At 40.0% G+C, this 17,837-nt stretch overlaps 2 protein-coding genes across 7 annotated transcripts in view; one reads left to right on the forward strand and one right to left on the reverse strand.

Moving 5' to 3' along the window:
* DDI1 (DDI proteasomal shuttling factor 1) overlaps nucleotides 1-17,435 on the reverse strand; it is a 36,618-nt gene extending 19,183 nt beyond the window's left edge. The window contains exons 1-3 of one of the 3 annotated variants that reach the window (XM_081545899.1): nucleotides 16,127-17,435; nucleotides 9,483-11,750; nucleotides 5,954-6,201 (exon numbers count right to left, since the gene is read on the reverse strand). In XM_081545899.1, the coding sequence (XP_081402025.1) occupies nucleotides 11,697-11,750; nucleotides 16,127-17,227 (1,155 nt within the window). In that variant the 5' untranslated portion in view covers nucleotides 17,228-17,435 and the 3' untranslated portion in view covers nucleotides 5,954-6,201; nucleotides 9,483-11,696. Of the gene's footprint in view, nucleotides 1-5,953; nucleotides 6,202-9,482; nucleotides 11,891-16,126 lie in introns of those variants that run through there. The other 2 variants (XM_081545898.1, XM_081545897.1) reach the window with 2 other exon arrangements.
* Nucleotides 1-17,837, forward strand: part of PDGFD (platelet derived growth factor D) — a 269,444-nt gene that overhangs the window by 119,349 nt on the left and 132,258 nt on the right. The window lies entirely within an intron of this gene.

Here is a 17,837-nt window from a genome sequence, read left to right on the forward strand (position 1 = left end):
ACGTTACTGGTCACTTCTTTCTGCATTTTAATTTATTCTGATGTCTCCCATCTGAAAGCAGATAAATACTCTTCCTCTGCCCATCTATTCCCCTCCAAGAGGTGCTCTTCCTTTGAATCTAAACAACCTGAAAACATTCTCTACATTTGCTGTCATTGCTTTCTCCTCTCCTCTTTAATCCTCACCATCTTAATCTTGTTTCTCCATTTCTACTCTAAATGCCCTAACAAAGAGGTTGCCAGCCTAATGTTGCAATTGATACCTCATTGCCCATGTGTTTAAATATTATTCCTAATATGATTGAATATGCTTTTTATCCATTTCTCATATATGTGTTTGAATTGCCTGCTCAAAACATATGTTTATCTTCTTATGATTGCCCTATTTCTTTTAAATTACCACATATTTAATGGGGGAAATAGATTATTTAATCACTTTTGGCCAACATCACGTAGAATTAAGAAGCTGAAACAACATCACTGATTAAAGGTCAACAGTATATGTATGATTAAGAACATTGGACAAACTATGAAGGATATCATGCAAATAAGCAGCTATCATTTTACCAGAACTTTATTCCCCAGGAGGATGAAGCTTTCTTCCTCCTTCTTAGTAATCATTTCCCATTGGTCAGAGTCCATTTACGAAGTAAACATGTAACCCACGTGTGGCAGTGTTTGCCGCTGCAATATCTGATATAGAGCTCCCTGGAGACCACCTATCTGCCTCATTTTGTTGTGTTGGAAGGGTGGACATGCGGGCTCCCAGCAAGCTGGTCTCACGAAAAGCACCACGACTCCTCTTCTGCCGGCCTTTCTTGTTCCTTTCATAATTTGTCCATCATTTACCTTGATAAATGTAGAGACATTACATGTTCTGACTCATGCTATACTGTAGATGTCTTTTACTTCTGTGATGTGGCAAAGTGCTATCATAACCAAGACTGCCCTGCAATTTGGAAGCTTCCAAAGAGTATGGCATTGTTCCAAGCAACTTTATGGATTCATCAAATTTTACACTGAGCCTGTGTTGTTTGTGTCTCAAAGTCATATCTGGTTTGATTTCTCTGGATTATGCAAGTGTTTATAAAATCCTGATATATTGAAATATGTTCTTCTTGTTCTGTATTGTGTGGTTCAAAAGTTCATTTTTTGTGGCTGAAATTGGTTTTACAGATGACTGCAATTACATTAAAGGATGCAAATAATTTATCTTCAGCTTGTACCTATTACAGCTATTTAACATATTTCCACAGGAACAGTATACCAAACCTGGAACATTTTTGTAGTAAGTTAATTATATTCTTACAGGTTTTGTGAGTACCTATTAATTTCTGCAGGAATAACTTATCGTCTCACTTAAGTGAGTAAATCAAGTGGTCACAGTTTTAAAAATACAGATATTTGAAAGACAGACACAAAGAGTTAAATTTCAGTTATTTTGCATAGTGTTTTTCCCTAACTATAAAGTACAAGAGAGAACAAAATAATGTCTCCTTGGAGGAAAATTTATACATTGTAAATGGATTCTCAGCTTCTTAGTATTCTTTCTGAAACTCTTGCAATACAAAAAGGACTCTTTTTATCCCTCAAAGGTATCATTAAGAACTAAAGTTAGATTACTATCTTACTTCAGTTCAGTGGACTGAAGTTCTTAAGAGCAGGTCACCATTCCACATTTCATAATAAGAAAGTATTCATTCAACTAAATCAAAAGCATATAAACTGAATAATCATAAATGTTTGATTTAAAATAGTAGCGTGGAAAATCACAGTTAAGAACAATATTCTATCTCATAAATTACCTCACTGTGGCTGACAGTGAATAAAAATATAGAAATTCTGTGCTAGATATAGATTTAATGGAGATCCCACAGTATATAGATGGAGATTTTAAAAAAGAAGAAGAAAAATCCTTTCTGACTTTTTCTATAGCGTACTCAGGACATTTCATAAAAACGCAACCTGTTCCATCAGCCCCCGTGTGGATCAGGCTACCAGTTTAGAAGCAGGGTCATGATAACTTTGAGAATCAATCTGATCGGCACCAGAAAAAGAATTCCCTCTGCTTACTCATGTCAGCCACCTTGCATTAGCCCTAGTTGGATAGAAAAGAACAAATAAATAAACAAACACCAAAAGACCCACATACTCTCTGATTCTTACCGCAGTTTACTCAACAGCCATTTACTGAGCATCTTCTGCATCCTAGCTAGGGAATTCCAAAGCTTTCAGCTCATCAATAATTAATGCAGGTTTACTATGTCTTGTTAGTAATGATCTAAGTGTCACTTAAGTACAGAAAAGACTTTCTAATAGTACCATCTGCTATTTCACAAAGAATTCCTAATAGTAAAATTAATAAAATAAGCCCTTTTCTTTTCTCTTCTTTACTTAAGACTTATAATAATTAAGGTAAGTTAGGTTTTGCTGGATTTCTGCTGTTTTCTGCTTATTGTTGGCACTCAGAACTGAGGGGTAGCTCCATGCCGTGTTTTGAATTAACATTGTAATTATAAGTATAGACTTCCGCCATAAAAAGAAATGAAGTACTGATATATGCTTCAAGGTGGATGAGCCTTGGGAAAATTATGCTAAGTGAATGAAGCCAGACAGAAAAGGTTACATATTGTGTGATTCTATTTAACTGAAATTTTCAGAATTCAGTAGTCCATAGAGACAAAACCAGAAGCTAGGAAAAGGGGGACAGGTAGAACAACTACTGATATGTACAGGCTTTCCTCTTGGAGCTGAAGCTGGGTAGAGGTGCTGATTGCACCGCATTGTGACTGTACTAACTGCTGCTGAATAATTCTATTAAAATGGTTAATTTTATGCTATATGAATTTGATATGAATTGCACTAAAATTTTTTTTTCACATTTTTGAAAGGTCAAACAAAGCACATTGGCTATTTGTATTCTTTTACTATATTGATTACATGCTATAGATGAAGCAGTATATAATATCTGGCAGGCATTCTTATTTGACAAATGTCAATGATGAAACTATTTGAGAAACTGTGTAATCATTGATTCCGCCCCCCCAGGAATCGCCATCATACTATTTCAGATTTTCACCTAGAATTTTCCCTATCTGTCTGTGTTATCTCTCTGCATAATTGCCTGCCTTGAATTTTAAATCCTACGAGGAAACTCTGTATTCTTTTCTACTTAAGTTATTACTGTGATGCTGGAAGCTTGCACTTGGAAAAACTCCCAAGGTAGAATCAGTTTTGCAAATCCATCTACATGCTGGTTTTCCTCTTACAAATCATTAACGAAGGTGTCAGCTAGAAAGGTCACTAACAGCCATACCTGCAGCACCCCACTGATCATCTGGGTAGAATGTGATATATCACCTTTAGTAATACAGCCTTGTCCTTGTCAACTAATTCTCAGTTCATGTTGGGGCCTTAATGGTCAATACAGATAAAATCACTTTTTCTCATTTAATGGTAGTGAGATGCCATTGCCAAACTGGCAGCATGTGGGTATCAAACTTTCTTTGCTACTATTAGACACTGTCACTGGCAGCACTTTTAATTATTGTGACAGCTAATGACAGTGTTTTCTGAAATTGCAGAGCACTGGTTTTTCATTTCTGGATCACCCTGTACTGGCTCTTCCTTTCTCTGGCAGTAATCTCTAGACTCTGTCAGTGCTCATTAGTACCTTAAAAAGGCCTGAGGAAGTAACAAGGGTAAATTCAACATGTTTACATTTTGTCTGGCTGGCAGCCTGTTTTCAGTCTAAAAACGCCTCAGGGGTAAGAGACATGATTGTTGGTGATAAATTAGGCAGATATATGCATGGCTCAGTGGTCAAGAATCCACCTGCCAATTCAGGAAACACAGGAGACACAGGTTCGAGCCTTGGGTTGGGAAGATCCCCTGGAATAGGAAATGGCAACCCACTCCAGTATTTTGGCCTGCAGAATTCCATGAACAGAGGAGCTCAGCGGGCCACAGGCTATTGCCGAGACAGCCACAACTGCGCGACTGAGCACACACGTGGTTTTGTTCATCCCTGTGAGCTGGCTCTCCCTGACGTCAACACCTAAAGTTACAGTTAGGGTCTCGGACTTGGCACAACACCTGGTGTGATCCTTGATCCCCTGTGTTTCTCGCCAGGGCTGGGCATCGCTGGAGATCTGGGAGGGAGAGTCATCTGTCTTACAGGGTCATTCCATGCACTAAGGAACTTGGAGCATTCTGGACATGGAGTTCTAAGTGGCACTCGTCGCCAGGACAACCCAAAGTACCCTACCCTTTGTGGGTGCCCCTGAAGGGTGCTCATCTGCATCTTGTCACTTATGAGCAAACTGAGACCCAGAGAGGGATTTGGTGTTTTGCATACAAGTACACATCCAATAAGAGGCAAAAGTGGTGTTGGAATCACCATGTCCACTTTCCTTGTCCAGTTTGCCTGCGAAGGAACTCTTTCATGCTATAAAATGGCTATTTCGTACCTCTCCCAACTTCTTCGTCCTCTGACACTCCCTGCTTTCATGTCACCCTTAACCAGGGCCCTTAATTCACTGTGAAACTGGAAGGTTGAGGAGAACCGGCTCATCTTCGCACCCTCCAATCTGCCAGCCGGTCTTACACGTGCGTGCTCTGCTCAGCTTCCCATCACAAACAGTGGACCCTCGCTCTGTCTAGGGCCCACTTCCTCCCTGAATCTGAGGACTGTACTCGTTGAGTTACCCTTGTTCTCTCTTGCTCCCTCGGTTTCCGTCCCACTGGTCCTTCTCACCATATCCGAGGTGCAGTTACCTTCATAGGAAAAGCAATGCTCTCGCAGCCCCTTCATCTACTGCTGTGTTTCTTTGCTTCCCCGAAAGGGTTGTTTCCTAAGAGAACGGGCAGCAGTTGCTCTCTCGGCTCCCCTGGTCCGGTGGGCTGGCCAGCCTCCTCAGACTAGGCTTTCTTTACCCACCACACCCACAAACACACTCTCGTTACCGACAGGCTCCCCTTGCCAGATCCAGTCATGAGTTCTCAGCCCTCTTCCTAACCTTCCAGCAGTGCTGGATACGGTGACCACACTGCTCTTCAGGAAGCAGTTTCTTCATCCGGCTTCTTAGATGTGATTTCTTTATTTTCCTCCTACCTTTACTGTTTTGGGGCTCCTCCCCTGGTGGCCTAGAGGGCAAAGTATCTGCCTGCAATGTGGGAGACCCAGGTTCAATCCCTGGGTCAGGAAGATCCCCTGGAGAAGGGAATGGCAACCCACTCCGGTACTCTTGCCTGGAGAATCCCATGGACGGAGGAGCCTGGTAGACTACAGTCCATGGGGTCTCAAAGAGTCGGACACGACTAAGCGACTTCACTTTCACTTTATTGCTTTTCCAAGGGCCCCTTTGCTGGCTCAACCTCAGCTCTGCCTGCAGATACTGGGCTTCACAAGGGCCCAGTCCTCAGCTTTTCTATTTTTAACAGAGCAACCAGAGAAGAGTTTAAAAATAAACCAGAAGTCCTCCCTTGGTTAAAAGCATGTAAGTGGCCTCGAATGAAGCCCAAACCCTTCATTCAGACTACAGGGCCTTGCATACTAGCCCCTTTGGGTTACTCCCTCTTCCCCCAACCACTGACCTCCTCGCTCTTCCTTGACACTCCTAGTTCGCTTCTGTTTTGGGGCCTTTGTGTTGGGTGTTTCTTCTTGCAATGCTCTCTGTCCAGATCTTCTTAAGAGTTCCTCTCTCTCACAACCCAGGTTCCTTCTCAAATATTAATATCATCTCCTTGGAAAGATCTTCTCTGACAGTTTTTCTAAAGTAGAACCCTTTCCTCTTGCTCTCTATTCTTTTATGGTATTTTACTCTTATATTCATATAATACATCTCTACTACATTTTATATATATTTTACTTGCTGTCATTGAGAGGTAATATAGTAGAACGATTAAATATATAGATTCTGAATCCCAAATTCCTAGATGCAGGGACTTTCTAACTCTGTGACCTTGGACAACTTAACCTTTTTTTTTTCCTCTGAGTCCTAACTTTTAAAAGGGAGATATTTTTTAGTACTTCTATATTATTTTAAAGATAAGTGTTAGTCGCTCAGTTGTGCCCGACTCTTTGTGACCCCATGGACTGCAGCCCTCCAGGCTCTTCTGTCTATGAGATTTTCCAGGCAAGGATACTGAAGTGGGTTGCCATTTCCTTTGCCAGGGGATCTTCCCAACCCAGGGATCGAACCTGGGTCTCCTGCACTGCAGGCAGATTGTTTACTGACTGAACTATAAGGGAAGTCTTTTTAAAGATAAAATGAGCTAAAACATGTGCTTAGGATAAATCAATCACCTAGTACTATGTAAATGATAGGCATTAACATTGTTACGTTTTATTATGTTTGAATCTTCCAACGGGAAACACCGTTATTTTTCTAACTCTTGGAGCAGTGACAGTACCTGGGGCATTCATGGCCCTTCATGTCTAGTTACTGAATGAACAAATGAATGCGTTGCAGCTAATTGGGTTTGGGTCTCAGTATCCTCTCAAGTGAGTTTTGTATGGTCGGAAAAAAAGGTGACTTTAAGAATGGCCTATATCAGTAGCAAAGGATAGTCTTTCAGGAGCTAAAAGTGAGTTAGAATACTTATATAAAATAAAACACCCACATCTTCCTAGCTATCAGTCAAGGTATTGGTGACCTTCCATTTAGTCTGGTTTCCATTTACATGGACACCATAGGGAGAAAAAGGAGGTATGAAATGTTTGAGGTGAAGTACGAGAGAGAACAGCTAGTGATACATTAAAAGCATAAACTTTGCTTATTTAAGGAAGAAGATAGCAGAAAAACAAGTGAATGACGGAATAAGAATCAGGGTTCTAATGTTTGGCTTTACCTTTTTGCTGCTATATTATTTTAAATATTCTCTTAACAATTTGTCCCTTAATGTTTTCTATTTAGAGTTGTATTTTTCTTTCTGTCTAGTTGAACAGATTCCTCTAAGTAAGTCACCCTCAAGATAAAGACAGAGTCTCCTAGAAACAGAGCTGTTGAATGCCTATGTTTTGTAAAGTATCAAGTAATATTATTAAAATAACAGCTCAATCTAATTCAGAAAGTATTCTTTTGAGAGAAATACTCCCAGAATTTCATTAATGAGAAATTATACATGGAGTCCAGGAGTCTCTGTAGTCCTCCCAGAAACATGTGCTAAATCTGTTCATTTGTATCTTGGTAGACTGAAATAACTCAGTGCTTCTTAAGCACTATCAAAACTACAGCAAACTTTCCTTGGCCATGCAGTAGAACCCTTGGGGCCAACTGTCCATGAACATAGTGAGCATGATGCATTCAATCTCACCTCCTCAGCTGTTCCCCATAGCATGTCACCTAAGGATACTGATCACTAACCTATTCTCTGAACTTCCTGTAGGACTTAAACCCATTCATTTTGTTGACTGCCAAGTTTTTTTAGACCCCACAAACTATGGAAAGTTATAGTGCAAATGGAAATTTGAGACTTCCACATGTGTCTTTATAGCACTTAGCTACAACCTGAAATATATTTAGAATGTTTTTCAAAAGGATAAAGCATTTAATAGTGCATACTCATGGTGCTTTTGAAATTTTTCTAAATCACTTTTTAAAAATTAATTAACCTGAATAGCAGAATATTTAGATAGCATTAGTTAGATAACGTGAAAAATTTTGCACTTTTCATAAAACTTAGGTTTGCTAGTGATTGAACAGTTAGAGAAAAAGAGCAAACACTGTTTTAGTTTCCTGTATTAATGAAGACGCTTTCAGACCAGACCCTCAAAAATCATGATATAATGAGGCTTTGACAGTAGAACCCTTGCCGTATGGGCACATGAACTCCCATAGCTTATGGAATATCAGTGAGGTTTTTTTGTCAGGTACTGCTCTGGAGACAAAGTGATGGCAGTTGGCAGTTTTTGAACAGAGAATATCTTTGTTTCTGTCTTACTAACTGCCCATCTGTTGCTTTCACTCTATGCAATTATTTCTGACAGAATGAAGCTTAAAACACTGGTTCCAGTATATTTATGTTAATTTTTTCTTACTATTATTCATTTCTAAATTCTTGATAACATGGGTAAGAGGGAAGTTATTAAACAGCAAAATTATTAAACAAGTGAATTGATTCCACTGATAGCAAAAGTTGCCTTCTGTATGTTTCTGATATTCACTGATGCCATCAACTTCTCTGGTTCTGCAAAAGCTACCCTCATCATAGGTTGCATTGTCCGTTCCGGTGGCGCTTTACCATTTTGCTTTTCTTCAGCTTATTTGGTGCACCCGCTGTCAGTGGCTGACTTGTTTCTCCTTAGAAGCTCCTCAGACGTCTGCCTCCATGGCAGCATCACAGTCTGGCCACATCCCCCTCCTCCTGCTTCCCAGCCCCTCAACACTGCACAGCTTTCTCCTCAAGAACCCGGGGCTCTCCATTTCTGCCTCAACCGTGTACTCAGCAAAGCTGCTTCTGGGCCTCATCTACAGTTTATAAGGACAACTCTTTATCAAAAGCCCGCTCGTCTTTTACTCTTCCCCATTGCACAGACCTGTTTGACATGCTCTTCATCATATTTTGACAGTTTAAAGTAAACGTGGAGGTGACGTCATTATTTATGTGTGCTTCTTTCTGAAGTTTTTTTCTGTTCCTTTGTTCAAATATTCCCTTAAAAATTCAAAACCTAGGATTAACTTTGAAACTTAGATTTAATCTATCTCTATCTTTACTCTAAGTATAAAAAATGGTGTAGTTTTGTTTTATCAGTGCTTTTTCAGGATAATCTAAATTCCCGGATAATTTAAATATTTTATCTCATGCCTCCATATTCTGATATCAATCTCCATTCATTTTATTTTTTTAGTTGCATAAATATATACCACTTCCAAGGAATCTTGAAAATTGAAAAAGTTTCGTGGACTTTGGTTATATTGTACACTTTCTTGAAAGAAATTATAAGGTTTTCTTCATTAAATTCTTTTAATATTGCTTTTAAAAAACCTTTCATATACTTTTTAAATGGTTAATGTTCCAGTGTAGAAATATTTAATGCATGAGTTTAAATAAGGTTATTTCTCCTATACAAAATAGATTAAGAAATTCTACTTTTAACATTTGAACATATACATTCAGGCCTTTGAAAAGTACACTTTTTTGGCGGTGCCAACTGCATGTTCATGGGCTAGAAATGAAAAATCCACTTCAAAGATTTATCGGGTAACCAGCTTTTCTGGTTTCCCTGAGACTGAGGGAGTTGCCAGCATGCTGAGCTAGTTTTAAAGCAAAGGCAGTCCCAGACAAACCGGGGTGATGTAGCCACTGCAGGTACTAGCTAAACTGCTCTTGTGTGTTATGTGCTCAGTCGTGACTGACTCTTTGCAACTCTATGGACTGTAGCCTGCCAGGCTCCTCTGTCCATGAAGTTTTCCAGGCAAGAATATTGGAGTGGGTTGCCATTTTCTATTCCAGGGGATCTTCCCAACTCAGGGATTGAACCAAAGTCTCTTGTGTCTCTGCATTAGCAGGCAGATTTTTTACCACTGCACAACCTGGAAAGCCCATCTTACCAGGTTAAGGGTTTATATCTTGAATCACCTACACTTAAATCTATACACATAAATATCAGCCATGCAGTTAACCCAAACTTATTTTTTCTAATTTATAGAAAGATAATCTAGATATGATTTAGTTTTACTTTACATATTTTAATATAAAAACTAAGCTAGATAAAAAGTCACACCTTCTCTATATCAGCTTATCAATAACGATGGAACTTTGTCTCTTTTTTCATTCAAATAATCTGTAATTTATCAAGCAGATACTGTTTGCCTTACTAAAAAACTAAAAATATAATTATGAACAAGATTATAATCACTCCAGAGAATCCCAGAACTTTAGTAGATTATTGTTAGTAATTTGGGGCTCCATTCTAGGTTTTCTAAATGCCCAAACATGTATTTAATTGCCATCTGGTTTATATCTCATTGTTTATGAGATCCCCTGTTCTTTTATGCCCTAGAGTTAAAGTATGTGAGAAATACTCCACCGAATTAACTCATCTCTGGGTGTTAATTTCTTCTCCCTGTGTCACTAGTTATATTCATCAGTTGTGTAAGCCCTCAACCTTTCTGAGAGAAGTGTTTGTTTACAGTGGCCAAACCATGTTGCAAGATTAAGCTCATAATAGGAAGCAAGGGGGGCTCAGTGCAACTGTGAGTCAAGGCAGAAACAGACCACACATTTCACCTTCAAGTTCAGCCTGAGAATTGGGCTACCTTTGGTTGTGCTAGTTGGGTCAAAGATGGCAGGTGACAGATTTTCCGATATGTCTGACTGCATCTCAGAGTACTAGGTGAGCACCAGAAGACTCTTCCTGCATCAAGGAAATCCAGTCTCTAAAATGGTGTCTTCCATAGAGTAGCTGCTCAATAAAATTTTGTCCAATAGCTCTTGCCCTATTATAGTTATCATCTCAAATGAGAAACGGTTCATTCCCCTGAACTCATATTCTGTATCTCATGATTCAGCACTAAATTAAATATTTCTGCATTCTTATTTTGCTTTTTTTTTTTCCAGTTCCTCTAACAGGACTTTTAAAAAAAATTTAAAAGCTAAGGCTATAATTTACATTTCCTTTGTCTCTCTGAATGATAGAGGACAATGGCAAGACTCTTGAAAAACTATGTTGGATTTTTAGTGACATCAGTGAATGCAAAGAACTGATCTTTTTTGAACAATAAACCAATCAAATCCCTAAACATGACATGAGTTGGAAGAGAGAATAGACGAATTAATGTAATTTTAAATTATTTTTTCTCTTCTTCTCAATGGGTCTCTGTAGCAAATTACCAGTAGAATAAGCTTTTAGAGTGGTGATTGATGTTGTATGGTAAGAATTTGATGGATTTAAGTGATTATTTTACCTAGAATATGCTTATGCTGGTAATTATCATCTATTTTATTTGGACAGAGTATCAATATATCAACAGTAGGAAGATATACACTTAGCTCTTGTGTGGCGCACAACCCATGCCACCTCCTGTGGACTTTAACATAGGAAGAAATTGCCTTGTGATATGTCTGATGATATTCTTAAAATAAACCTTACTCATTAGAATATATAAAAGCTGGATTTATGCAAGTCTCTCTCTAAAGTAGGAGGAGGAGGAATGGGGATGAGGAAACAGCAGCCACAATCATCAGAAGCATTCAGTGCAGAAATAAGAGCTAAAACCACACCAGGCGTGCCCATCTTGACAGTCTGCTAAGTACACGGAGAGCACAGCAGGACCTGCAGCCCCATTTTTCTGATAATAGACCCTAGAAACTCTAAGATTCTAACAGATGGACCCAAATATGCAAACAAGATGGAGTTAAAAAGCAAGTTTGACTCAAGCTCTAATGTGAAAATATTTTCATTTTTAGGTAACTTGCCAACGATAGATGAAGAATTATGGAAATGTATGCAATCCTTAATCTCAGCCCAGTCCCCACCTACTTTATGAAAGAGTACTTAAACCAAGACAGAATTATTTAAAAGCAGCCCAGATTTCTCTGGGTTTTCCCCTTCTTCCTCCTTTACTTCTCTTTACCTTTGTTCCTCTTCTTTCATTTTCCAGGCTCATGTTTATCTCAAAGAATAACTATAAATGTCAGCATTGATTAATATCTTCATCAGCAGTTTTCTGGTGTGAATCCCAGATGACTTTCTCATCCTTTACTCAAGTGTTTCTTTATGGAATGTTGGATGTCAGCAAATGACCTCTGAAAGAAGTGCAATGTTCTCTTTAAAAAGGCAACATTTAATACCCGCAGTTAAGATGAAGTCATACATGCAGATATTCATTTGCTTTTCTCTCTTGGGGGAGTGGATTTTCTTTCAGAAGCAAGAGAAATTTTATGACCTGATGTTTTAAGAAAGAAGTTAGAATTTTGTTAATATATATGTTCTACTAATATCAAATATTATCAGTCTTCCAATTTAACTGCAGCAAAATGCATTGCTGTAATTTCAAATGCATGCTTATTAATGAGAAGGATTTTCTTTTAGGTAGGATGAGTGTTTGGGCATTGAGAAAGAAAGAGCTTGATATAATTTTAAAGAAGTTATGTCTGATTCATCATATGGTTTACTTTATCATCATTTCTAATGGGAAGAAAGAAAATGAAGAACTGTTCATCATTTTCTGGGTAGTAAACTCCCAAGGGTAAATATTTATAAGTTGTATATTATAGCAATCTGAACTTTGGGAGGAAAGTTACGTTTGTTTTTTCCAGCATCAGTTTTGGCCATTTAGACATATTAAAAGTATATTTCGTTGGCTTGCTTATTGATATTAAAAATAACTCGCCAGTTAAAATGTATTCCTTCATTGACACCAAAATAGTACTGATTACATGCCTACCTTTTGGTTTAGTTGATTACAAGCCTGTCTCCTACCCCTACACCAAGTGTAATCACCTGAAATCTGAGACTACCTCAGTCATTTTCACGCTCATAAACGCCTGGCGCAGTGATTGTTTCACGCATGTTCAGTGAATATCACTGACTATTCTGATTACTACTACTTTGTGGCCATGTTTACTGGTAGTGTCTTGGTAGTCTTTATAAAATGAAACTTTTAACAGTTTGTACCAGTCTCTAGAGTTAAAATGGATTATGTGAAGAAGGTTACATTTTAGAAAGAACGTGGCATTTGAAATCAGACTTGAATCAGGCAATCTAGGAGGTCAGTGTGTTTCAAATTGCAGATCAGGACACCTTGGGTATAGTTAGTGGGACGTGTCCAAAATGTTTTTAAAATAATAAAATACAACTTTTTAAAGAAATAGACGAAGAAAGGATTAAACATTTCCTATTATTTCAAGAGTCTCTGTTTCAAAGATAGATGTGTGTGTGCTTTTGCATGTGTATGTGTAATATGAAACAGGGTCACAATTTAAAATGTAGATTGCTGCCCAAAAAAGCTTTAAAAAAAGTAAGCTTTAGATATTTGAATATTTCACAATAATTCTGAGCCTTTAATTTCTTATCTGTAAAATACAGTCAATGATAACTCTTTGAAGGTCAGTTCTAAGGGCTAAGAATACTAGTATATGTAAAGTACCTTACATAGCTCCTGATTTACATAGGAGACATGCAAAACATGTTGCCCTTTCCTAAAACTAATCCATTTAAAATTTAATTGATTGGGATTTATTCACATATACGCAGGATTGAGTCAAGATTTTAAACCCATAAAACTAATTTTCAAAATACTTTCTGATTCAAAAGATAATGATCTTAAAAAATTTACCAGCAAGGACATTGCTTAATTAATTAACTCGTTATTGATTTTTCCTTGAGATAATTTATTTTCATTACAATAAAAGTATTTTTAATTTACCAGTCCATCTAGTCAAGTAATGTTTTTAAAAGCTGGAATATGTCCAAAGGAACACAACAGACATTTTTAAGTGGTTCCAAACTTATCCAGTGAGGAACAGTGAAAGAATCTGGTGAAAGCCTATAAAAGAGACTATTTCAGATGACATTTATTTCCTATATTAAAAAGATTGTCTCATGCCAGAGAAATTAAATGTCTTCTTGACAAAGGGAAGAATAAAGACCAACTTACTGAGAATTATGGATTAATAGTGTTCAATTCAAACCAAAACTCAAACAAAAAACAAAGACTTGAGTCTGATCCTAAAAAACATCATAGTTACATTAGAAGTGATGTTGCTCTAAGAAAGGCAAGTGTGTGTGATGGGATTTGATATCATGCAGTGTCTTTTTAATTTAAATACTTGGTGATTTTTGATTGACTTTCATGGGTTAGATATCCTGATACACAGTATACTCAACCTTGGTCAGCCCCATGTAACATGTGCAAATGAGATATGTTTTTCATATAAATGGATCTGAAAGCTGAGTCTTGCAGAAAATACTGAGGAGTTTGCAAATTTTTATCCATGAAGAAATCCAAGCATTTATCAGGTCAGTTCCCATTTTTCATTGGCATTTAACTGCTGACCCCTGGCTGTACTCTGAGTTTCTTCCTTTACTTTGTCAACTACTTTTGTCTTTAGTTCTTAATTAGAAAGAAAAGTAGAAAAGAAGTCTACTCATTGGTCATTTTTAGTAACTCTACTGGATGTAAAGTGAAAGTGAAAGTTAGTCGCACAGCCGTGTCCAACTCTTTGCGATCTCATTGACTGTAACCTGTCCAGCTCCTCTGTCCCTGGAATTCTCCAGGCAAGAATACTGGAGTGGATTGCCATTTCCTTTTCCAGGGGATCTTACCAACCCACGGATTGAACCTAGGTCTCCTGCATTGCAGGCAGATTCTTTACCAACTGAGCCACTAGGGAAGCCTTGGTGCAAATGTAGACAAGGTTGGGAAAAATGATATGAGCGTAGGAATTCTATAGAAGAATGCTGGGAGGCAAACTGATGATGGCTGGAAGGAAAGAGGATACTCTATAAAAACATTATGAAGAAGCCGATCAAGAAAGGGAGACTTCCAGGGTAGGACTTTTTTCTATAGCCTTTCGAAGGGCTTTGGGTGGCTTTAGATCTTGTTGGGAAAACAAATAAAGGATATCCTGGTTCATAATGTAGTCTTAGTAGCTGAAAATGACTCTCCCATCTGAAAGAACTTATAGATGAGAAATCTGAGGTGTATTATGTGTGAACTGATTTGCCTAATTAATATAGAGCTAAGATCAGAATATATTTTTGAGTTTGAACCCTGTGTCCTATTAATAATACTAGTCTTAATGAATTGTTGTTGTTCATTTGCTAAGTCATGTCCTTAGCGACCCCATGGACTGTAGTATGCCAGGCTTCCCGGTCCTACACCATCTCCTGGAGATTAGTCAGATTCCTGTCCATTGAGGCGGTGATGCCATTGAACTATCCCATCCTCTGTCATTCCCTTCTTCCCCTTGGCCTCAGTCTTTCCTTAATGGATTACTGCCCTGGAACGTTTTCTGTGAGCCTGATGGCCTCAGGCAGCTGAACCTTTTCTCTCAGGTGTTATAGCCATGGATTGTAATTAAGTCTGGAATATTCCATCTCCCACTATTGGCAGTAATGGAGAATAGCTTTGTCAGAGTGGACTGTATTGCTGAATGAGGCCTTAGAGATCTCATTCAGAAATTTTTAGATGTCATTTTAAAAGTGAAGCCCTTTGTTTAAACCATACTTATGTAGTAACAGCTTAATATATAAACCCAGAAAGATAATTCAGGGAGCTAGACACTGCCTGCTCTTGACTCTCATTTTCACCACAATTTAACCACTAGGTTCCCAAGAAGCATGATAATTAAAAAAAAAAAAAAAAAAAAAAACTCTACTTGATTGCCTTTCTTTTATGACCAGAATTTCTTGGAATGTAGAGGAAAGAGGAAATTATTTTAGGGCATCCTGGGAGAAGAATTCACTTTCTCAAGTATAGCAGAAATAGCCTTTAGAATGAATTGCAGTGAGCATGCCTCCACAGGAGTCATGAGGAAATTGGCCACTATACTGCCCCAAACAGACATTTATATGTATTAATCAACTTGAGTACAATTGGCCAAGGATTTCTAGTACCTTTCCTAAAAAAAAAAAAAAAAAAGTCTATGAAAATAAATGTATTCCCCTAAATATACAATTGTTACTGCTGATTTAAAATAATTTGTGTAGGTGCATTGTAACATCTGCAGCAATGGCTTTTTCCAGGGAATTCTGCAAAATAGCAACAGGTTTGGACAAGCCATCCTATAATTTCATTGGACAGTGTCTTCAAAGAGGCTGGTTTTCCTTTCATGGATTATCTGAAAATCAGTCGGAGCCTCCAAAGCCTTCTCAGGATAAGGTTCGGTGATTTTTGGATAAGGAAAATGGAGGGACCAAGATCAATCAATCACAGTTTACACAGAGATGGCTCTGAGAACATAGTCCCAAGGCCAGGTTTAGTGGTTACTGATGTTTTTAATGATTACATTGCCAGTGAGCTCATGTCTTAAAATTTCCGGAGACCTGAGATTCCCTCACGGTGATAGCATATATAGAGCCTGTTTCAATGCTTTTTTCGCCCTGAATCCATGACTGAATGTTTAATAGCGTTTGCTATTTCCTTATCTGGAGACTCCTCTGGCCCCATCTCACTTACCAACTTAGCACATGGAGGTAACTCTCCCTCAGGAAGGAAGGAAGTCTGTGTACCAGTTGTGCCGATCACCAGCACGTTTCTCTTGAGGTCGATGGAACACTGATGTCTCCTGAGCATATCCAGCCCGAGAAGCATGTCCATGGGTTGCTCCTCCAGTATAGAGAAGGAGCATTGTAAGAAGTCGCCTTCGATCTGAATCTGTGCCAGGTGGACTCGGCCGAGAATCCGCTGCGTGCCCACGCCTTTAGCGACCCCAGCCCACCGCCGATCCACCAGCCGTATGATGTTGCATCTCTCCGCGCAGACTTGGCTCATGATGGTCATCTGAGCCCCCGAGTCGACGAAGGCCTTCAGAGGATGCCCGTTGACTCTGCAGTTGATGTAGAGCATGGCCACCTGGCCAAAGCTCTCCGGCGCCTCCTCCATGGCTATGCTCATGTTCTCCTCGATGTTCTGCTGCCGGATCTCCTCCTCGATCTTGGCCTGGGCCTCCAGATCGAACGGGTCAGCCGAGTAGAGGCGCAGTCGCTCTTGCTCTCTCAGCGCCCTCTCCCTTTGCTGCTCCATCAGGACCTGGGAAAAGCTCTCCAGGTTTCCGCTGAGCAGCGCTTCGGCCAGGGCAGGGTTGCGCTCCTTCAGCAGGGACAGGTCGTGCGGGCTGGAGAGCAGCATGCTCCGGACCAGGGCCGGGCTGTCCAGCCCTTGACCCGGGCCCGCCTTCTCCCCGGAGCCGCGGCGGCCGGAGTGCTGGGCCGATTGGGCGCGCTGTTGTGGCTGCCGGGAGCTGGACGTCCCCGGCAGCGCGGGCCCCGCCGGCTCCATCCAGGAGAGGCCGGCCACCCGGCCGGCGGAGCGCGGCTGCGCGGCCTCCTTCTGCAGTAAAATGACCATGTCTCCGTCCTTGAGGCCGTAGGAGCCCAGGGAGCAGCGGTCGTCGACGAGGAGCCGCTCCATGTAGACAATCTGGGTCTCCTCGGCGGGGATGCCGGACTCCAGCTCACAGAGCACACGGAAGTTGTGAAGCTCAAAGTCAGGGCTGACCTGCAGGGAGAAGGTGGCCTCGGAGAGGTCCCTCCGCACACAGTAGACCGTGAGCAGCATGGCCCGGGCCCGGGAGGGCCGAATGGACAGAGGTCATCGGGCGGCTCGCTGGCTTGACTGGAGCTGGTCTCCGTGGATGGCTGGGATGCTTCTGGTGACTTGGTGTCTTGTGCATCCGCCTCTCAAGGAGATGCAGCCTCTTACCGGTCTGGGGGCCACCTGCCAGCCTCAGTGCCTGCTGCTTGGCCGCCTGGAACCTTGCAGGGGCATTTGTGTTCCAAAGTCCATTCGTATATGTGCTGCTTGGAACTTAGACCGCTTGTTCCCATAGAAACAAAGTCACTCCAATCCATTTGGTTCTAAGGCTAGTCCTTCAAAGCCTATTTGACCTACAGTCTGACAAAGATTGTTTCAGCTTTCCCTAAACAACATATTAGCATTCTGTTCATTTGAGAATTGTATTCTATGTACTTTTATTTACCCCCAAAACAATGAGTACTTGTTTCCTACATGGCAAGTATCAGGCTATGTGGTTGGTATCAAAAATGATGTATGGGACATGGTGCCTTCCCTTGAAGATCTCATATGCTAGGGGTAGACTGATGGGAAATGAGAAAATCACAATTCTGGAGGTCAGTACTTTCAGACGTGTTCAGCATACTGAGGGATT

Source organism: Giraffa tippelskirchi, chromosome 11 (genome assembly GCF_054371585.1).
Source record: "Giraffa tippelskirchi isolate mGirTip1 chromosome 11, T2T-mGirTip1v1.2.pri, whole genome shotgun sequence".
In the NCBI taxonomy this organism is placed as follows: Eukaryota; Metazoa; Chordata; class Mammalia; order Artiodactyla; family Giraffidae; genus Giraffa; species Giraffa tippelskirchi.